The sequence below is a fragment of the Ranitomeya imitator genome, chromosome 3 (genome assembly GCF_032444005.1).
Source record: "Ranitomeya imitator isolate aRanImi1 chromosome 3, aRanImi1.pri, whole genome shotgun sequence".
Classification (NCBI taxonomy): Eukaryota; Metazoa; Chordata; class Amphibia; order Anura; family Dendrobatidae; genus Ranitomeya; species Ranitomeya imitator.
In genome coordinates this window covers 401,394,785-401,415,236 of record NC_091284.1, presented here as the reverse complement: position 1 = coordinate 401,415,236, position 20,452 = coordinate 401,394,785, and the positions used below count along the sequence as shown (strand labels likewise).

The following is a 20,452-nucleotide window of genomic DNA, read 5'->3' as shown; positions in this document are numbered from 1 at the left end:
TCTAACCACACATGGGGCAATATTAAATTCCAGAGAAATTGCGGAGCAAACTGTAGGTGCTTTTTTCCTACTGACAAAATTAATTTTTTTGATACAGAATAGAAGCTTGCAGATGATGCCCTGTTATTTGTGGGTAATCGGCTGTCAGACAGGAGGACCTTTGGCAAACTAAATCATTTTGGTGACATCTCTGGTTTAAGGGTAAACTGAGGAAAGCCCATGTTTTTTGCCCCTGAATAACTCAGAGTCTTTCCCAGGTCTGGGATTGCAGGTTGTACAGAAAGATCAAGGTTTTAAATATTTAGACATCAATTAACCAAAAGACATGAGGGATTTGATTACATTTAAAATGGTTTAGTTATTTATTAAAATTATTAAATCATCACCTTGAAAATTATCCGGCTGTATTTGGTCAAACAAATAATTAACTTTCCCCTAATGTGATTGCTGGAACTGCTGCTCTTTGAGGCTGAGATGGTAGGTGGTGTTCTTGATGTTGTTACGTAACTGCTTTTTCGGGTTTGTCTTGGTTTGGAGCACAGTCGACTCTTTGTAAAGAACTTGCAGCAGTAAGTTGTTCCGAACGTAAATGTATCGCACACTGCAGGTCTCCAAACAGTGGGAAATTCATCACTGCTCAAGTTACATTTATAGCGCTTAAGCAGTGGGAGGGCCGAAGAATGCAGCTATATCCAAAATCATAGCAGCGTGTTTAACACAACTGAGAAAAAACTCAATCCTTCATACATAAATGCACTGGGACCAGTGCACATTTAATTCCAAATGAAAATATGAACAACATATCAATTTTTAAACTAAAAATGAAGAAAATGAATAAAAGGCTACCGTAATAAAAAAACAAACAAAAAATAGTATGCATTTTCATTTACAAACTTGAATATATACAGTGTGGTAGAGCGCCTAACTCAGCTGGACACAGAGGTATCTCTGGAACAGAGTCTCTAAGAAACTGCTTGGTTTATTGTAGCAACATAAACCAAGCTTAAAAGTAAACACAGCCCTCCGGGCAAAACAGCAAGTTAAAAGAAACAAAAGAAAGGAAACAGTCCTTTTTCTTAGCGGTATTAGACCGCTAACACACAGCAATATGCACGGTTCAGTTAGGGCACACAATTCCCTGGAGCCCTCTCTCTCCAGGAACCACTGAGCACTGGAAGCTCTGCGCTGGGCCTCTCTGACCTTTCCCGGCGCCTGCGCAATGCAGTACTTTTCTCTGCCCTTAACAGGGCAGACAAAGTATGCCTGCGTCGGAGCCACAGCATGAAGACCAGAAGAGGACATCATCCTATGAAGATGGGAGGCGCCGGACCGGACGCCCATCGGACCAGAACCGGACTGGGACCGCCTCTGGGTGAGTATAATCTAACCTCTTTTTCTCATGTTTCAGGATAGTTGAAGTTGAAGTTATCAGAGCAGGGATTCACAGTTTCCTTGGTGTTGCCTGGCATATATTTATTTTTGCAGGTGGATCAAAATCAACTACCTAATGAACCACGTTACAGATTTGTGGGTCTACCAGATTGAATATCCTGTGTTCATCCGTTTGTCTAAATGTTGCCTTTTTTGGTGTTTTTAATATATTTATTAAAATATTAGTTTTACAGAGATTACATGTCACACAGAGACACTATATATGCTATGGACTCTCATCTTTAACTTGAAGGTATTTACATCCTAATTGGAGAAAAGGTTTAGGAATTACAAAATTTAATATGCAGCTACCTCTTTTTAAAAAAGGGACTAAACGTAATTGGACAATTATCTCAAAAGATCTGTAAGGGGCTGAATGGGCTATTCCCTTGTTAGCCCATTAATTAACCCCTTTACCCCCAAGGGTGGTTTGCACGTTATTGACCGGGCCAATTTTTACAATTCTGACCACTGTCCCTTTATGAGGTTATAACTCTGGAACACTTCAACGGATCCCGGTGATTCTGACATTGATTTCTCGTGACATATTGTACATCATGATAGTGGTAGTGGTAAAATCACTGCGTTTATTTGTGAAAAAAACGGAAATTTGGCGAAAATTTCTCAATTTTCCAATTTTGAATTTTTATGCAACTAAATCACAGAGATATGTCACTCAAAATACTTAATAAGTAACATTTCCCACATATCTACTTTACATCAGCACAATTATGGAACCAAAAAATTTTTTTGTTAGGGAGTTATAAGGGTTAAAAATTGACCAGCAATTTCTCATTTTTACAACACCATTTTTTTTTTTTAGGGACCACATCTCATTTAAAGTCATTTTGAGGGGTCTATATGATAGAAAATACCCAAGTGTGACACCATTCTAAAAACTGCACCCCTCAAGGTGCTCAAAACCACATTCAAGAAGTTTATTAACCCTTCAGGTGTTTCACAGGAATTTTTGGAATGTTTAAATAAAAATGAACATTTAACTTTTTTTCACAAAAAATTGACTTCAGCTCCATTTTTTTTTTATTTTACCAATGGTAAAAGGAGAAAAAGGACATCAAAAGTTGTTGTACAATTTGTCCTGAGTACGCCGATACACGATATGTGGGGGTAAACCACTGTTTGGAGCATGGCAGAGCTCGGAAGCGAAGGAGCACCGTTTGACTTTTCAATGCAAAATTGACTGGAATTGAGATGGGACGCCATGTTGCGTTTGGAGAGCCCCTGATGTGCCTAAACATTAAAAACCCCCACAAGTGACACCATCTTGGAAAGTAGACCCCCTAAGGAACTTATCTAGATGTGTGGTGAGCACTTTGACCCATTAAGCGATTCACAGAAGTTTATAATGCAGAGCCGTAAAAATAAAAAATCATATTTTTTCACAAAAATGATCTTTTCGCCCCCAATTTTTTATTTTCCCAAGGGTAAGAGAAGAAATTGGGCCCCAAAAGTTGTTGTACAATTTGTCCTGAGTATGCTGATACACCATATGTGGGGGTAAACCACTGTTTGGGCGCAAGGGAGAGCTCGGAAGGGAAGGAGCGCCGTTTTACTTTTCAATGCAAAATTGACTGGAATTGAGATGAGACGCCATGTTGCGTTTGGAAAGCCACTGATGTGCCTAAACATTAAATCCCCCCACAAGTGACACCATTTTGGAAAGTAGACCCCCTAAGGAACTTATCTAGATGTGTGGTGAGCACTTTGACCCATTAAGCGATTCACAGAAGTTTATAATGCAGAGCCGTAAAAATAAAAAATCATATTTCTTCACAAAAATGATCTTTTCGCCCCCAATTTTTTATTTTCCCAAGGGTAAGAGAAGAAATTGGGCCCCAAAAGTTGTTGTACAATTTGTCCTGAGTATGCTGATACACCATATGTGGGGGTAATCCACTGTTTGGGCGCAAGGGAGAGCTCGGAAGGGAAGGAGCGCCGTTTTACTTTTCAATGCAAAATTGACTGGAATTGAGATGAGACGCCATGTTGCGTTTGGAAAGCCACTGATGTGCCTAAACATTGAAACCCCCCACAAGTGACACGATTTTGGAAAGTAGACCCCCTAAGGAACTTATCTAGATGTGTGGTGAGAGCTTTGAACCCCCAACAGTTTATAACGCAGAGCCGTGAAAATAAAAATTATTTTTTTTCCCACAAAAATTATTTTTTAGCCCCCAATTTTGTATTTTCCCAACGGTAACAGGAGAAATTGGACCCCAAAAGTTGTTGTCCAATTTGTCCCGAGTACGCTGATACCCCATATGTGGGGGGAAACCACCGTTTGGGCACATGGGAGAGCTCGGGAAGGGAAGGAGCGCCATTTGGAATGTAGACTTAGATGGAATGGTCTGCAGGCGTCATGTTGCATTTGCAGAGCCCCTGATGTAACTAAACAGTAGAAACCCCCCACAAGTGACCCTATATTGGAAACTAGACCCCCCAAAGAACTTATCTAGATGTGTTGTGAGAACTTTGAACCCCCAAATGTTTCACTACAGTTTATAACGCAGAGCCGTGAAAATAAAAAATCATTTTTTTTTCCACAAAAATTATTTTTTAGCCCCCAGTTTTGTATTTTCCCAAGGGTAACAGGAGAAATTGGACCCCAAAAGTTGTTGTCCAATGTGTCCTTAGTACGCTGATACCCCATATGTTGGGGTAAACCCTTGTTTAGGCGCACGGGAGAGCTCGGAAGGGAAGGAGCACTGTTTTGCTTTTTCAATGCAGAATTGGCTGGAATTGAGATCGGACGCCATGTCGCCTTTGGAGAGCCCCTGATGTGCCTAAACAGTGGAAACCCCCCAATTATAACTGAAACCCTAATCCAAACACACCCCTAACCCTAATCTCAACGGTAACCCTAACCACACCCCTAACCCTGACACACCCCTAACCCTAATCCCAACCATAAATGTAATGCAAACCCTAACTTTAGCCCCAACCCTAACTGTAACCCTAACACTAGCCCTAACCCTAGCCCTAACCCCAAGTCTTATGCGAAAATTCAAATACATTTTTTTAATTTTTTTATTTTTCCCTAACTAAGGGGGTGATGAAGGGGGGTTTGATTTACTTTTATAGCGGGTTTTCCAGCGGATTTTTATGACTGGCAGCCGTCACACACACTAAAAGACGCTTTTTATTGCACAAAATATTTTTTTGCGTTACCACATTTTGAGAGCTATAATTTTTCCATATTTTGGTCCACAGAGACATATGAGGTCTCGTTTTTTGCGGGACGAGTTGACATTTTTATTGGTAACATTTTCGGGCACGTGACATTTTTTGATCGCTTTTTATTCTAATTTTTGGGAGGCAGAATGAACAAAAACCAGCAATTGCTGAATTTCTTTTAGGGGGGGCGTTTATTCCATTCTACGTTTGGTAAAATTGATTAAGCAGTTTTATTCTTTGGGTCAGTACGATTACAGCGATACCTCATTTATATCATTTTTTTATGTTTTGGCGCTTTTACACAATAAAAACTATTTTATATAAAAAATAATTGTTTTTGCATCACTTTATTCAGAGAGCTGTAACTTTTTTATCATTCTCCTGATGATGCTGTATGGCGGCTTTTTTTGCGGGACAAGATGATGTTTTCAGCGGTACCATGTTTATTTATATACGTCTTTTTGATCACATTTTATTGCACTTTTTGTTCGGCAGTATGATGATAAAGCATTGTTTTTTTGCCTCGTTTTTTACTTATTTTTTTGCAGTATTCACTGAAGGGGTTAACCAGTGGGATAGTTTTATAGATCGGGTAGTTACGGACGCGGCGATACCAAATATGTGTATTTTTATTGTTTTTTTTTTATTATTAACATAAATAAATGGATTTATTGGAAAATATTTATTTATTTATTTTTTTCTTTATTTGGTTTTTTTTTTTTATACATTCTAATTTTTTTGTTTTTTAGTTTATAACATTGTCCCAGGGTGGGACATCACTATATTACATCAGATCGCTGATCTGACACTTTGCATAGCACTGTGTCAGATCAGCGATCTGACAGGCAGTGCAGGAGGCTTTCCGGCGCCTGCTCTCAGCAGGCGCCGCAAAGTCACCTCCCTTCAGGACCCGGAAGGAGCCCCACGGCCATTTTAGATCCGGGGACTCCATGGAGAACACCGGAACAATGCGATCGCATCGCGTTGTTCCGGTGGGAGAGCGCAGGGAGCCCAGGTCCCTGTGCAATGCCACTCTATGTCGCTGTCACTACTGACAGCGGCATCAGAGGGGTTAAATGCCCACGATCGGCGCTAGCTGACACCCGCACAAGATCGCGGCAGTGCTCACCGTGAGACCGCGCGATTGTGCCACTGTACTAGTACTGCGGTTTGCGGGAACTCAGTTCCCGCAGAGCAGTACTAGTACGGTGCATGTCGAGAAGGGGTTAAAGAAGTTGTCCACTATTTGGACAACAACTTCTCAGACCTCTCGCTTGGCCTTGATAAAATAAAGCTTATGCTCTGCTGACATGCTGGCACCGTTCTCACGGTGTCAGCACTTTGTCACCTGGGGCTCTTGTGATGTTATTGTGAGGCCGGTGCCCAATCAGGGCTGGCGTCACTGTCCCCGCCTCCTGTTGAAATGACCAGGAAGAGGAAGTCCAAGATTAGCTGGAACCCGGACATCCTCTGCTTGTTCGATTTGTCCGAAGGCAGGGACAGGGACAATCACTTGTCAGCCCTTGAAATGAGGAGGATTTGTACAAAAATGGCTACAATTACTAAACGTTTCACAGGATATTTTTGTTCATTCCCCTTTAATTGTCACGACATGACCAAACTCAGTTAATTAATTTTCGTTTTTTCCTCCCTTTCTTCCCAGAGTCATGACCTTTTTATTTTTCTGTTACCGAGAGCTGCTACTGTGCAGGTGGCATTGAAGTAGGACATTTTTTTTTCTTCTCCAGCAAGATGGTGCCGCCGGCGCCTGCACAATATCAGCTATCGGATCTCTATACACACCAATAGCAGCTATTGCGCAGACGCGGTGGGCGCTATTTTGAAATTGATTTTTTATTTTCTTTGTACTTGCTCAATAACATCAAGAACAGTTATTACTAGGACAATAAACATGCAATTTTTGTTTTTTGTTTTTTTTCTTCAGTATGTACATGTATTCATTATGAAAACTAGGGGGCAGGTCACTGATCAGTGACCTGTCCGCAGCCTGCATTATGAATATCTAATCAGAGCCCTACACAAAGAACCCCCCCTCCAGGCCCACCCCGGGGCATAGGTATATCATTAACTAAAAACTGAAAATAAAGATTAAACAACCACAAGACGGATTTCATCACAGGTATCAATGTAATCAGTATAACGGCGCTGACCTGACACTGTGTGTAGGTTACTGTGCACAATGCTGCTGACAGGTTCCCTTTAATAGTCTCGTTAGGAAACTTGAAGCTGCGATTGTCGCTTGTGCTATATACAACAACGCTGCATACAGCAAAAATTACAGATTCCTTTGAAGATCGGCCACAGGCTGGGTTTCAAAAGAGCTCCGTAATGACAAGCAGATGTCCGGCAGTCATAGCAACCTATCAGCAGCCTGCAATTACGTCATGTGTCCGCCGATATGCATGGAATGATGCTCCCCTTGCCGGTGTATGTTAAATGCCACTGTCAAGAATTTGAGAGTGCATTTACAAGGTATACAATAGTAACATGCAGCCATTACCTGCCAAGTATGGGGCAGGCACTCCCCGTGAGCTCTCTCAATACATCTGCTTCCGGTGTTCACGTTCGGCACGTTGTGAAGGGATTAATTAAACCTGAAAGTCTACACTTCAAATGCATCACAGTTGTTTAATTTTAAATGTAAAAAGTGGCACGCAGAGCCCAAATCACGAAGAGTCAGTCACAGATCCAAATACTTCTGGACCTAACTGTATATAAGACGAGAGATGGGAGGAATATGAATGCCTACACTGGATAACACAAGCAATACCCATATTATTAGATTATGCAAAAATATGCATAATTTACTGAGGTGTCAATAAAGTGCCCAGTTAAAGAGAACCTGTCACCTGAATTTGGCAGGACTGGTTTTGGGTCATATGGGCGGAGTTTTCGGGTGTTTGATTCACCCTTTCCTTACCCGCCGGCTGCATGCTGGCTGCAATATTGGATTGAAGTTCATTCTCTGTCCTCCATAGTACATGCCTGCACAAGGCAAGATTCCATTGCGCAGGCATGTACTACGGAGGACAGAGAATGAACTTCAATCCAATATTGCAGCCAGCATGCAGCCAGAGGGTAAGGAAAGAGTGAATCAAACACCCGAAAACTCCGCCTATATGACCCAAAACCAGTACCGCCAAATTCAGGTGACAGAGTCCCTTTAAAATAAAACATACTAGAATAAGGCAAATCAGAAGTTTTTTTTTTTTAAATTTGGCACAGACTGTAGGATCATGGTAAACAGCTTGGGGTTTTTGTTTTAGTTTTGCAGAAGGAGGGGTAACTAGGGTTGTTTATGTGCTAAAAGCTGTTTCTGACCTTACATGCAATCACTCCTAAGTGATTTGGGCCTATTATATGTTGTAAAAATGAAACTTTTCCCATGCCCATGTAAATAAAACATTTGGCGATTGTCAGGAATCCCTGACCGCTGCCACCAATTTGTCAAGATTCACACCGTGACCATCACCCCTACGTCACAGATCGGGGTGACTTTAGGCCAACACACGGCAATCACATGTGCAGGGGGGCTTATCTTAGTTATCCCTCCACTCCACAATGTGATGAAACAACACACACAAGGCTATTGACCTCTTAGTTTACAGCAGGGGCTTATTTTAGGTATCCCACTGCTTTTCAATATACCACGAACTGCAGGGATTTATGTATATCCCACTTACAGTTCCACTTAACACTTGCAGCTATCTGGCACCCCCCTTACTCTCAGGTCAGATTAGGTGCTGCACCCTGGGTAATTAGTCGCCAGACAGGCTGCCTGCTATGTACTGGCTATTGGGCACGCTGCAGCGACGCGATAAACTACTCCCACTCAGGCAGGAACAATAATTATCAACGCCGCAGTCGCTACAGCATCACCCAAAAGTCTGCACACGGTATCGCTGCCACCAGCTTCGATTAAACGGGTCCGAAGCTAACCCAACACAGTAGCGTATTTCCCTTCAGAAGACTTAGGGTACGGTTTAGAACAGGAGAACGAACTAGTATTAAATAATATACCCCATCAAAAGTTTCAGGCAGTGTTTTATCAACATATTTTACAAAGATGTTACAAATGAGACAATTGCAAATATGTACAAGATAATTATAACATAAAGGGATTAAAGGAGAAAAGATAACACTCACATGTTCTCAGTTCATTGCATTGCAGGCAACCATACGTCCCAGTTCATTGGACGTGCTCAGTGCTCTTCCAGGAAAGAGGCAAGAGGTAGAAGAACTGCCTGCTGAGAGCCTGCCACAAACTTAAAACCTGCAGCTAGTGACATCACAGAAAGGCTGGCTTATCCAGACCCTCCTCTCTCTAAATTCTGAGTACTTCAATCTTAAATTTATCTACTTTCTATAACTTCGCTACAAAACATGTCATAGTCATAACAAACCCAGCATTCATCTCGGATTAACGTGGGCATTCTAATGAGATCAAATATGTCCTATCTGGGATACATATTTACAGAGAAATCCCTACTTCTTTACCAGATGGAGTTAGAAGCTCAGGTTTGCCGTGGTGGATAGATCCACCGAGGGAGAGTAGGAATATATATTTTCATGTTCTTAACTTAAATGGTTTGCCTAATATCTTACAAGAACCAAACAAAGAACTTTCATGGATCCTAGAAGTTTCTAGTTCTCTTATAGCTGGACAAGAGCTTACACGGCAGGAAATGCCGGTCGTAAATACCTTGGCTCTCCTAAAACCCCCACACTCTCTGAGAAGGAAAGCTAAACTCTGAAGTAATGGGAAGGGGGGGTTTTGGTCCCAGGGTCTGCCATGTGTTTTTGGAACCAAGGTCAGAAGTGCCAAAAATCCCTCAGCTATGGTGCTAACAGAGAAACTACTTATATGATATTTCATACCATATCGTGACAGCGATTGTTATTTTTTAGCTGTTCTGAGTGATATAAGTATGTGGCTTATAAGCATAAGAATTAAAAAATTACTAACTTTTCCAAATTTGTCATTAACTTTTAGATTTTTTTGTTATAAATAAATGCAAATCGTATTGACATAAATTTACCAGTAACAAAACACAATGGAACCGATTCATTAAAGCGACTACTTCATAAATATAGAGTTAAATAATTAGGAAACAATATTTGCACAACAAAGACTTTTGGCATTTTCACACCAATTTTGTCCAGCTCTGCCAAAATGGACTGATCATGGACAGGTTGGGATGTGGCGTACTTTACACCAGAAAATTTTACTGAGACTGGAGTAAGATTTCTTGTGAGGCGCGTGCCACTTTTCAGACGCGTCTCCTAATGAATCAGCAGTGTCTGACTCCAACACCCCCGCTCATCAAGTCCGGCATTGGTTACACTGGGCTTGATGAATCATGGCCAGAGTGTCATGAAAAAAAATAACCAAAAATAAAAACACAGTTTTAATATCACTGGGAATGTAAAGGCATTTTAAAAGGTATTACAACCAACTGGAATGTCAGATTTGAAAATGCGGCTGTGTCAAGGAGAAAACTAGGAGCTATAGGAATAGGCAAATGGCTGGTGTATATGTACACATACATGATACAAATATATACTACAACACAGAAGAAAACTGTTTGTTATGGCACTCTGAAATCATAATATTTCTTCTACCTTTGCATATTTGGCTCCAGGGTGTAGCCCCTCGGAGACGGCTTTAAACCATTCTTCTTCCTTAGGCGTGTCGTTGAAGAAAAATGCTTCCTTGCTTAAGTCAAGCTCTTGAAATCTGGGAGTGAGAGGAAGCTTTGATTTTCATCTTACAAACACAATCACAGTCAATGGGATTTTACAACAGTTAATAGGAATGCATTGTCAGAAAGTGAGCCACAGTGTAAGCCAAGTTGCTAGATTAAACACACATACATACATACATACATACATACATTATATACACACACAGTTGAAACCATAAGTTTACATTCACTATATAAAAAGACACATATGCATGTTTTTCTCAATATCTGTCATGAAATCAGAATAAATCTTTCCCGTTCTAGGTCAATTAGGATTACCATAATTATTAATATTTCCCAAATGCCAGAACAATGAGAGAGAGAGAATATCTAAGGCATTTTATTACTTACTGCGTAGTCAAAAGTTTATATACAATAAGATTACTATGCCTTTAAACCTTTCTGGACGGCCCATATGATGATGTCATGTGTTTGGAAGCTTCTGATTGTTAATTAGAGACACACCTGTGAATGTAGTTTAATGCACACCTGAAACATACTGCTTCTTTGTGTAGCATCATGGGAAAGTCTTAAGAAATCAGCCAAGATATCAGGAAGAGAATTGTGGACTTGCACAAGTCTGGCTCAAACTTGGGTCCAATTTCAAGATACCTGAAGGTGCCTTGTTCATTTGAACAAACAATTATACGTAAGTACAAACAAGATGGGAATGTCCAGCCATCAAACCACTCAGGAAGGAGACTGGTTCTGAGTCCTAGAGATGAACGTGCTTTGGTCCGACATGTGCATATCAATCCAAGGACAAAAGCAAAATACCTTGTGAAGAGGATGGCGGAAGATGCTATTACTCCAAAAGAATCCTAAAAAAAGCCAGACTAATTGTTTGCAAATGCACACAGGAACAAAGACCTTAATCTTTGGAGACATGTCCTGTGTTCTGATGAAACAAAAATTTAACTTTTTGGGCATAATGACCATCGTTCCGTTTGTAGGAAAAAGGGAGAAGCTTGGAAGCCTAAGAACACCATCCCAACTGTGAAACACGGGGGTGGCAACATCATGTTGTGGGGTTGTTTTGCTGCAGAAGGGACTGGTGCACTTCACAAAATAGATGGCATCATGAGAAAAGAAGATTATGTGGCACACACACACACACACACACACATTAAGTCACTCCCTGGATACGCCTTCCCAATTACTGGGAATCTGTCACCAGGTTTTCCCAACATAAGGTACAGCCACCAGCTTTAAGACCTTTTTTTTCAGTATTCTAGTAAGTGTTCTGTACATCTCCAATACCCTGTCATGGTTTGGTTTAGGGATTCGATCTGGTTCCTCTGTCTGCTGAGCTACTGCCCTTTCTTCCCTGTTCAAATGTTTTTGGTTTCTATTGTCTTTGTTTTCCCTTCTTGGTTTGCTCCTCTCCAGGTGTTCTTTCATTTTTCATTTGGTCTGCCCTTCCGAGTTGGGTTTACCCTTCACTGCACTTCCTTGCTGGCTATACCTCTTGATGGGCGTGCGCTCAGTAGTTCAAGCCCTTCAGCTAAGTGATTTACCTTTGGTAAACTCCAGTTGTATTCCTGCAGTAAGTCTATTTGCTTCCTGCAGAGGATCTTTATCTTTTACCACGGTTAGGTGTCTAGATGGATACTTGTTCCCTTTATTTTTAAGTTTTTCCTCTCTAATCAATATGATTGCTCTTTCGTTTTTCACCCTGGGTTTTCTTATTTTACTTCACACTTTCCTCTTCCCTTGTTTGCAGTGTGTTGCAGCCTGGCCTATAGTTCCTCAGGAAGAACAATTAACCCCTCAATTTCCTTTTACGTAGCTAGGTCCGAGGAGGTGTTTTTAATTTTGCGGCTAGGTCCTTTCTTGTGTGTACAGGAACAAGTTGGGCATAGGTGCGGATTTTCCTGGGGGTTGAATCTTCCTTTTTACATTACCCGTGTGTGAGTGTGTACACGTTCATAACATACCCTCTGCATAGTATAAAATATATCTTTTATCATACCCCCTACAGTGCAGTCAGGTTTGATGAGCGTCACTGGTCATCCTTCGGTGCCTCCTTCTCTGGTCACCAGCACTGTCCTCCTGCCTTGCTCCATGTGGATGATGTGTCAACCGTCACACAGTGTCCCTCAATCGTGTCCCTCAATCGTGTTCCACATGAAGCAGGGAAGGCGGACAGCGCTTGTGACGAGAAAGGAGGTGCCAAAGGAAGAACAGCGACACCCATCAGACTGGACCACATGGTATGGGATATAATAAAACTTACATTTAGTACTATGCAGAGAGGATTAGAGACTTATGTACAGCTTACTAAAATACGGTTATAAAAAAAAGATAGAGACCCTAAAAGGTGGTGGCTGCACTTTATATATTGGGAAATCTTGGTCAATATAACCAACTAGTAGAGTGACAATTCTGGCAAAATGGCTGCTCTCATAATTAAATAGAGAAAATAATATAAAAATTGAAAAAAAACTGTAAGTATATGTTTCAATGTAAAGTTGGAATTGTCAGACAATCTCTCAAAATTGCTATTATTTTTAGCATTCCTTTTAAATAATCTCATAGGTCAGCGCCAGCTCTTACTAATTATACAGGGATACACAGTTAGGCCTATTTGCTATTCAGGTGTGCGGGGAAGCCTGTGAACCACACTAGCTTGCACCCATATACACATTTGTGATGGAATAAGTTTAGAAGCCCAGTTTTAGCACATGAATTACTTTGTAAGCAACATGCTTCATCTATAAGATATTACAATACCTTTTAACTATATAATTAGACTTTAAGTACATACCCAATACAATAGACATCAGGTGGCTCAGGATCCCCTCTGAGCCAAGGTTGCAAGTCCTCTTTTGGGGACTGTCCATTGACATTGTATGTTCCAACAAAAAACCTGTAATAAACATGAAAAATCTTGTTAATCTGTAAACATATTGTAATTATGACTGTCATTGGGATGAAATTTACTATATTACTTGAGATTACTTTTCTGTTTGGCACGTATATTAAAATTGACCCATGATGTAACAAGTATTCAGATATTTTGACATAATCAAAATACAGTTTACATTCACGGTACCTAAAGTCTTGAATGGATGTATAGGTCGGTTCTTTCTTTAAGAGTTCAGACTTTATTAAGTTGTCCCGCAGACCAAATTTGGGGAAGGGTAACATTTCCACTTTGTTAGTAGAGATCACATCTGCTGCTCGGACCATGTCGGTAATGTCAGATCTCGTTTTATGAAGTCTGAGATTTGAAAATGATAAAAAAAGGGGGAAAAAAAACACAGGGTCAGAATTTATTTGGTAAACCTCAGACACAAACGAAAGGGGATAAATGAAAGCTAGTGCAAAGAAGAATAAATTATTGCCTGCACAAATCACCAGTACTAGACTAGTTGCTGTATTATTTGTGCTCATTTCATGTAGAGAAATTAAAGGAGGCAGTTTATGGATTAAAGAAGGGCACATCAAGACTCCAAGCGGATGACAGATGACAGCTTTATTTTAGCTAATTGGATAGTGGAAAAAAGGGTTCCTTCTATCTGGAAGCTTGCAGGGAAGATTTTAGAAATTGAAGCCATATTGACAAATTGTAAACTCAGTATATCTGTACAGATTTTTGCAATGTAAGCAGAGAGAAGCATGATGTAGGAACACAGTTTCCAGCAACATGTCACTTACTGGTCTGAATGCTGTCAATTTTATACAATTACTGTTTTCTCTGCTGAAGATCTAGCAGTACTCAGAATGCTGAGCCCTGTATAACCCCACCCCCACCACCGATTGGCAACTTTGTGTACACTATGTATAAGCAAACAGATGCTAATCAGTGGTGAAGGCGTGGCTACATGGAGTGGCCGACTAGTAGGCACATGACAACTAGTCCAACATTCATGCGCAATGAAGCACTGATGGATATCCAGCAAGGCGACTGTCATTAGAAGATTTGGTCATTATAAGGGTGAATTCAGTGGCTCCTGTATTTGAATGAGTGTACAATAACTACACACATCCTATGTGCCCTGACTTAGCAGTGGTTTAATCAGGCTTTACTCTTATGACCAGGGATCGGCAGTGTAATTCATCTGTGAAGACAATGTTTGCTTTCCAGGAAAGTTAAACATCTGCTTTATTCCACAGCTGAATATTGATCTGAAACTAGAACCTGCCTTTCCGTTCCTGTTTTTTTTTTCTACATCCTCTACACCGATTACCTATACCCATGATCTTAAACAAACTGAGAAAGTTATAGTTTTAAATATCAGTAATCTTTAATGCAGGCCATGAATATTTTACTACTAGTAGGACTTGTGAAAAACTGCTAGTGTTTCTTCATTAGCTTTACCCCAAAAGCTGCACACTTAGGGTATGTACGCATGGCGTTATTGCAGCGTTCTTTGTTACTGAAGGCAAAACCTTCACTTTTGGCAGTAAAATTGCTGCAAATAGCTGCATTTTTCATGCATGATTTGTCTAGAGTACATGTTAATAAAGTCAAGTTTTTTCAGAGTTTTCCCTTTCAACGGGTAAAATCCACAGCAAAAACGCTGAAAGAATGGACATGCTGCAGATTTTTAAAAATGCTGCTGTGCTCCGAGTAAAAAAAAAAAATTATATATATATATATATATATATATATATATATACACACACACACATACATATATATATCTACTATATAATTGTCTAAGGGTCACTTCCGTCTTTCTGTCTGTCCTTCTGTTTGTCCTTCTGTCTTTCTGCCACGGATAGTCATTGGTTGTGGCCTCTGTCTGTCATGAAATCCAAGTTGCTGATTGGTCGTAGCAATACGCCCACGACCACTGCCATGACCAATCAGCGACGGCCACAGTCCAGCGGCAATATGGCCGCTCTTTCCTCCCCGCAGTCAGTGCCCGCTCCATATTCCCCTCCAGTCATCCAGTCAGCCCTCACACAGGGTTAATGCCAGCGTTACCGGAGCGCGGTGTAACGCACTCCGGTTACGCAGCTATTAACCATGTGTGACCAACTCTTTACTATTGATGATGCGTATGCAGCATCAATAGTAAAAAGATCGAATGTTACAAATAAGAATAATAAAAAAAAAAAAACGTTATTCTCACCCTCCGACGTGGCGTCCTGTCCTTGGCAGTGCAAGCGGCAGGTTCCGGTTCCAAAGATGCTATGCGAGAAGGACCTTCCATGACGTCATGGTCATGTGACCGCGATGTCATCACAGGTCCTGCGCTCATACCAACCCTGGGACCGGAAGCTGCTGAGTGCACCGCACACAGGCAACAGGACTACAAGGGGCCCTCGGAAGGTGAGTATATGTTTCTTTTTTATTTTTTAACCTGTTACATACGTGACTGGGCAATATACTATGTGTCTGTGCTGTATACTACGTGGCTCTGTGCTGTATACTACATGGCTCTGTGCTGCATACTACATCGCTGTGCAATATACTACGTGGCTGAGCAATATACTACATGACTGGGTAATACAGGTCCTTCTCAAAAAATTAGCATATAGTGTTAAATTTCATTATTTACCATAATGTAATTATTACAATTAAACTTTCATATATTATAGATTCATTATCCACCAACTGAAATTTGTCAGGTCTTTTATTGTTTTAATACTGATGATTTTGGCATACAACTCCTGATAACCCAAAAAACCTGTCTCAATAAATTAGCATATTTCACCCATCCAATCAAATAAAAGTGTTTTTTAATAACAAACAAAAAAACCAACAAATAATAATGTTCAGTTATGCACTCAATACTTGGTCGGGAATCCATTGGCAGAAATGACTGCTTCAATGCGGCGTGGCATGGAGGCAATCAGCCTGTGACACTGCTGAGATGTTATGGAGGCCCAGGATGCTTCAATAGCGGCCTTAAGCTCATCCAGAGTGTTGGGTCTTGCGTCTCTCAACTTTCTCTTCACAATATCCCACAGATTCTCTATGGGGTTCAGGTCAGGAGAGTTGGCAGGCCAATTGAGCACAGTAATACCATGGTCAGTAAACCATTTACCAGTGGTTTTGGCACTGTGAGCAGGTGCCAGGTCGTGCTGAAAAATGAAATCTTCATCTCCATAAAGCATTTCAGCCAATGGAAGCATGAAGTGCTCCAAAATCTCCTGATAGCTAGCTGCATTGACCCTGCCCTTGATGAAACACAGTGGACCAACACCAGCAGCTGACATGGCACCCCACACCATCACTGACTGTGGGTACTTGACACTGGACTTCAGGCATTTTGGCATTTCCTTCTCCCCAGTCTTCCTCCAGACTCTGGCACCTTGATTTCCGAATGACATGCAAAATTTGCTTTCATCAGAAAAAAGTACTTGGGACCACTTAGCAACAGTCCAGTGCTGCTTCTCTGTAGCTCAAAAGTGGCTTTACCTGGGGAATGCGGCACCTGTAGCCCATTTCCTGCACACGCCTGTGCACGGTGGCTCTGGGTGTTTCCACACCAGACTCAGTCCACTGCTTCCTCAGGTTCCCCAAGGTCTGGAATCGGTCCTTCTCCACAATCTTCCTCAGGGTCCGGTCTCCTCTTCTCGTTGTACAGCGTTTTCTGCCACATTGTTTCCTTCCAACAGACTTACCATTGAGGTGCCTTGATACAGCACTCTGGGAACAGCCTATTTGTTGAGAAATTTCTTTCTGGGTCTTACCCTCTTGCTTGAGGGTGTCAATGATGGCCTTCTTGACATCTGTCAGGTCGCTAGTCTTAAGGTACCGTCACACTTAGCGACGCTGCAGCGATACCGACAACGATCCGGATCGCTGCAGCGTCGCTGTTTGGTCGCTGGAGAGCTGTCACACAGACCGCTCTCCAGCGACCAACGATGCTGGTAACCAGGGTAAACATCGGGTAACTAAGCGCAGGGCCGCGCTTAGTAACCCGATGTTTACCCTGGTTACCATCCTAAAAGTAAAAAAAAAAAAACAGTACATACTTACCTACAGCTGTCTGTCCTCCAGCGCTGTGCTCTGCACTCCTCCTGTACTGTCTGTGTGAGCACAGCGGCCGGAAAGCAGAGCGGTGTCGTCACCGCTCTGCTTTCCGGCTGACCGACGCTCACAGCCAGTACAGAGCACAGCGCTGGAGGACAGACAGCGGTAGGTAAGTATGTACTGTTTGTTTTTTTTACTTTTAGGATGGTAACCAGGGTAAACATCGGGTTACTAAGCGCGGCCCTGCGCTTAGTTACCCGATGTTTACCCTGGTTACCAGTGAAGACATCGCTGAATCGGTGTCACACACACCGATTCAGCGATGTCTGCAGGGAGTCCAGCGACCAAATAAAGTTCTGGACTTTCTTCCCCGACCAGCGACAGCACAGCAGGGGCCTGATCGCTGCTGCCTGTCACACTGGACGATATCGCTAGCGAGGACGCTGCAACGTCACGGATCGCTAGCGATATCGTCTAGTGTGACGGTACCTTTACCCATGATGGGGGTTTTGAGTAATGAACCAGGCAGGGAGTTTATAAAAGCCTCAGGTATCTTTTGCATGTGTTTAGAGTTAATTAGTTGATTCAGAAGATTAGGGTAATAGGTCGTTTAGAGAACCTTTTCTTGATATGCTAATTTATTGAGACAGGTTTTTTGGGTTATCAGGAGTTGTATGCCAAAATCATCAGTATTAAAACAATAAAAGACCTGACAAATTTCAGTTGGTGGATAATGAATCTATAATATATGAAAGTTTAATTGTAATCATTACATTATGGTAAATAATGAAATTTAACACTATATGCTAATTTTTTGAGAAGGACCTGTATACTACGTGACTGGGCAATATACTACGTGGCTGGGCAATATGCTATGTGGCTGGGCAATATGCTATGTGGCTGGGCAATATACTACGTGGCTGGGCAATATACTATGTGACAGGGCAATATACTACGTGGCTGGGCAATATAGTACGTGGACATGCATATTCTAGAATACCCGATGAGTTAGAAGAGAGAGAGAGAGAGACAGAGACAGAGAGAGAGAGAGAGAGAGAGAGAGAGAGACTGAAAGGCTTGAAAAAGGCTCAGATGGAGCTGAAACGTCACCCAGCTATGTGGGTTGATTAAACCTTCCACATTTTCTCACTTTAACTATGGAGTGCTGCCTCTTTTTTGAATCTCTGTGAATCTGGTGCAATCGTTGGACTGGTTGCCTGAGGCCCTGCACCTGAAGATAAGTACAAGCGTTGTGCTGTTCCTTTTCTTCTAATATATATATATATATATATATATATATATATATATATATAATATATCATGAGGGCAGCATGTATCAGGAACTGGCTGTCTGGTCCCAGCAAGGTGGGTTTGACTCTCAAACGCTGCAGCATTTCAGAGGAAAACATACTTTTAATAGCCACTAGGGACAGGACTGCATGACATACTAGTAGGACAGGCAGGTGCCCGGTGTCTTCCCCCTGCTCGCTGCCCTGGGCAGGGAGAAGCCACCAGAATCCCATCTGTCCTACTAGTATGTCATGCAACCAGGTCCACGGCAGTCATTGAAAGTACGGTATGTTTTTTTCTGAAAGGCCGCAGTATTTCATACCTGATCGGGTTCATACAGCTACTGCCTGATACATGCTGGTTGTTTGTAAAGTAGCACTGTGGAGACCTTTCTTTTTTTTGTAGACAGAACAGTGCTCGGGACAGGAGAAGAAGACAGCAACTGGTAAGCATTTGAATTGATGTACTGTGCACATAATTATGGATAATGTGCGCATAAAAAAATAATCATGTGAACTAGGTGTTATTAGGGCAAATTGCGTCTTCCGAGAGGAAGGGGATTAGAACTCTAATGCCACCTATTGGATGTAACAATCCTAAAAGTCAATGTCGACCACTTCATGAGCCAAACCAGAATCTCACTAGAATTGAAGTCCTCTTCCATTCTGAAGAGGCAATTTGGATATTTAATTTCCCACAGGGGCATTGCATGGTCTATAAGTCTCATTACCCTGGCATGTCACACTCTACAATGAGAAAGGTTATCCTTTAGGCTACTTTCACACTAGCATCGGATTCGGCCCGTCGCATTGCGTCGGGCCGAGATTCCGACGCTAGCGTTTGTTGTGCCGCACAACGGGTGCAGCGGATGCATTTCTCCGGCGCATCCGCTGCCCCATTGTGAGGTGCGGGGAGGTGGGGGCGGAGTTCCAGCCGCGCATGCGCGGTCGGAAAAAGCGGTCCGTCGGCTGCAAAAAACGTTACATTTAACATTTTTTGCTCCCGGCAGTCCGCCACAACACGGCGCAACCGTCGCAAGACGGTTGCAACGTGTGTCAATAAGTCGCAATGCGTCGGTAATGTAAATCTATGGGGCAAAAACGCATCCTGCAAACAACTTTGCAGGATGCGTTTTTTCCCCTAAACGACGCATTGCAACGTAATAAAAAAAAAACCGGCAGTGTGAAAGTAGCCTTAGACCTTAATCTAATATTATACAATCTGTTAACGGCATAGTGAATGATGGAGGTGAAAACTAAAAAATGTTTGTTATTTTGCAGCTATTCTTTCAATCTGTTTATAAAGTCACGCACTGCATACTATTTTAGAAGTTTTTTTGATTAAAAAAAAAAAAGACTAAAGTAAAAAAATTAATTAAAACAAAACCAAGTTTCTTATACCTGGGTAGAGTGTGTGGAGAGCGTGAAGGCTCAGGTCTCTGGGCAGTCTTCAACCACTGGCCGTTCTGCTGGAGCTGTTCAGGACTGTGCTCTGCGATGGAACAGAAAGTCTGTGAATGTGCCATGGCGCTGAAGGTTTAGTGCTTTGCCTTTACAGCCGCACCATGCACACAATACATAAACACCATCAGGATAACTATAGATGGGAAGCAACAGCCTTTGTAGCGTCATTCCTTGCTATAAATCTCAGATCATTACAGAGATGTCTGACTACATTACTGAGAAGTTGCGGCCATAATTGTTGCTAAAATGGTATATTACAGGTCAATTCTACAAATACAAAATCAAAAATTCTAACTCTCCCATGCTTAAAAGGCCTTCCTATTATACTGTTCTAAAAAATTCAACTGATGCAGTCATCCTCAGAATACCAGTGA

The 20,452-nt window shown here is 41.7% G+C and overlaps 1 protein-coding gene across 7 annotated transcripts in view; it reads right to left on the bottom strand.

Annotated features, from left to right (window-relative positions):
• INPP5B (inositol polyphosphate-5-phosphatase B) overlaps nucleotides 1–20,452 on the bottom strand; it is a 299,917-nt gene that overhangs the window by 110,263 nt on the left and 169,202 nt on the right. For 6 of the 7 annotated variants that reach the window (XM_069757108.1, XM_069757101.1, XM_069757102.1 and 3 more), the window contains 4 exons: nucleotides 20,016–20,106; nucleotides 13,447–13,614; nucleotides 13,159–13,260; nucleotides 10,270–10,384 (listed from right to left, as the gene is read on the bottom strand). In XM_069757108.1, coding sequence (XP_069613209.1) covers nucleotides 10,270–10,384; nucleotides 13,159–13,260; nucleotides 13,447–13,614; nucleotides 20,016–20,106 — 476 coding nt within the window. The remainder of the gene's footprint in view (nucleotides 1–10,269; nucleotides 10,385–13,158; nucleotides 13,261–13,446; nucleotides 13,615–20,015; nucleotides 20,107–20,452) is intronic. The other variant, XM_069757107.1, reaches the window with a different exon arrangement.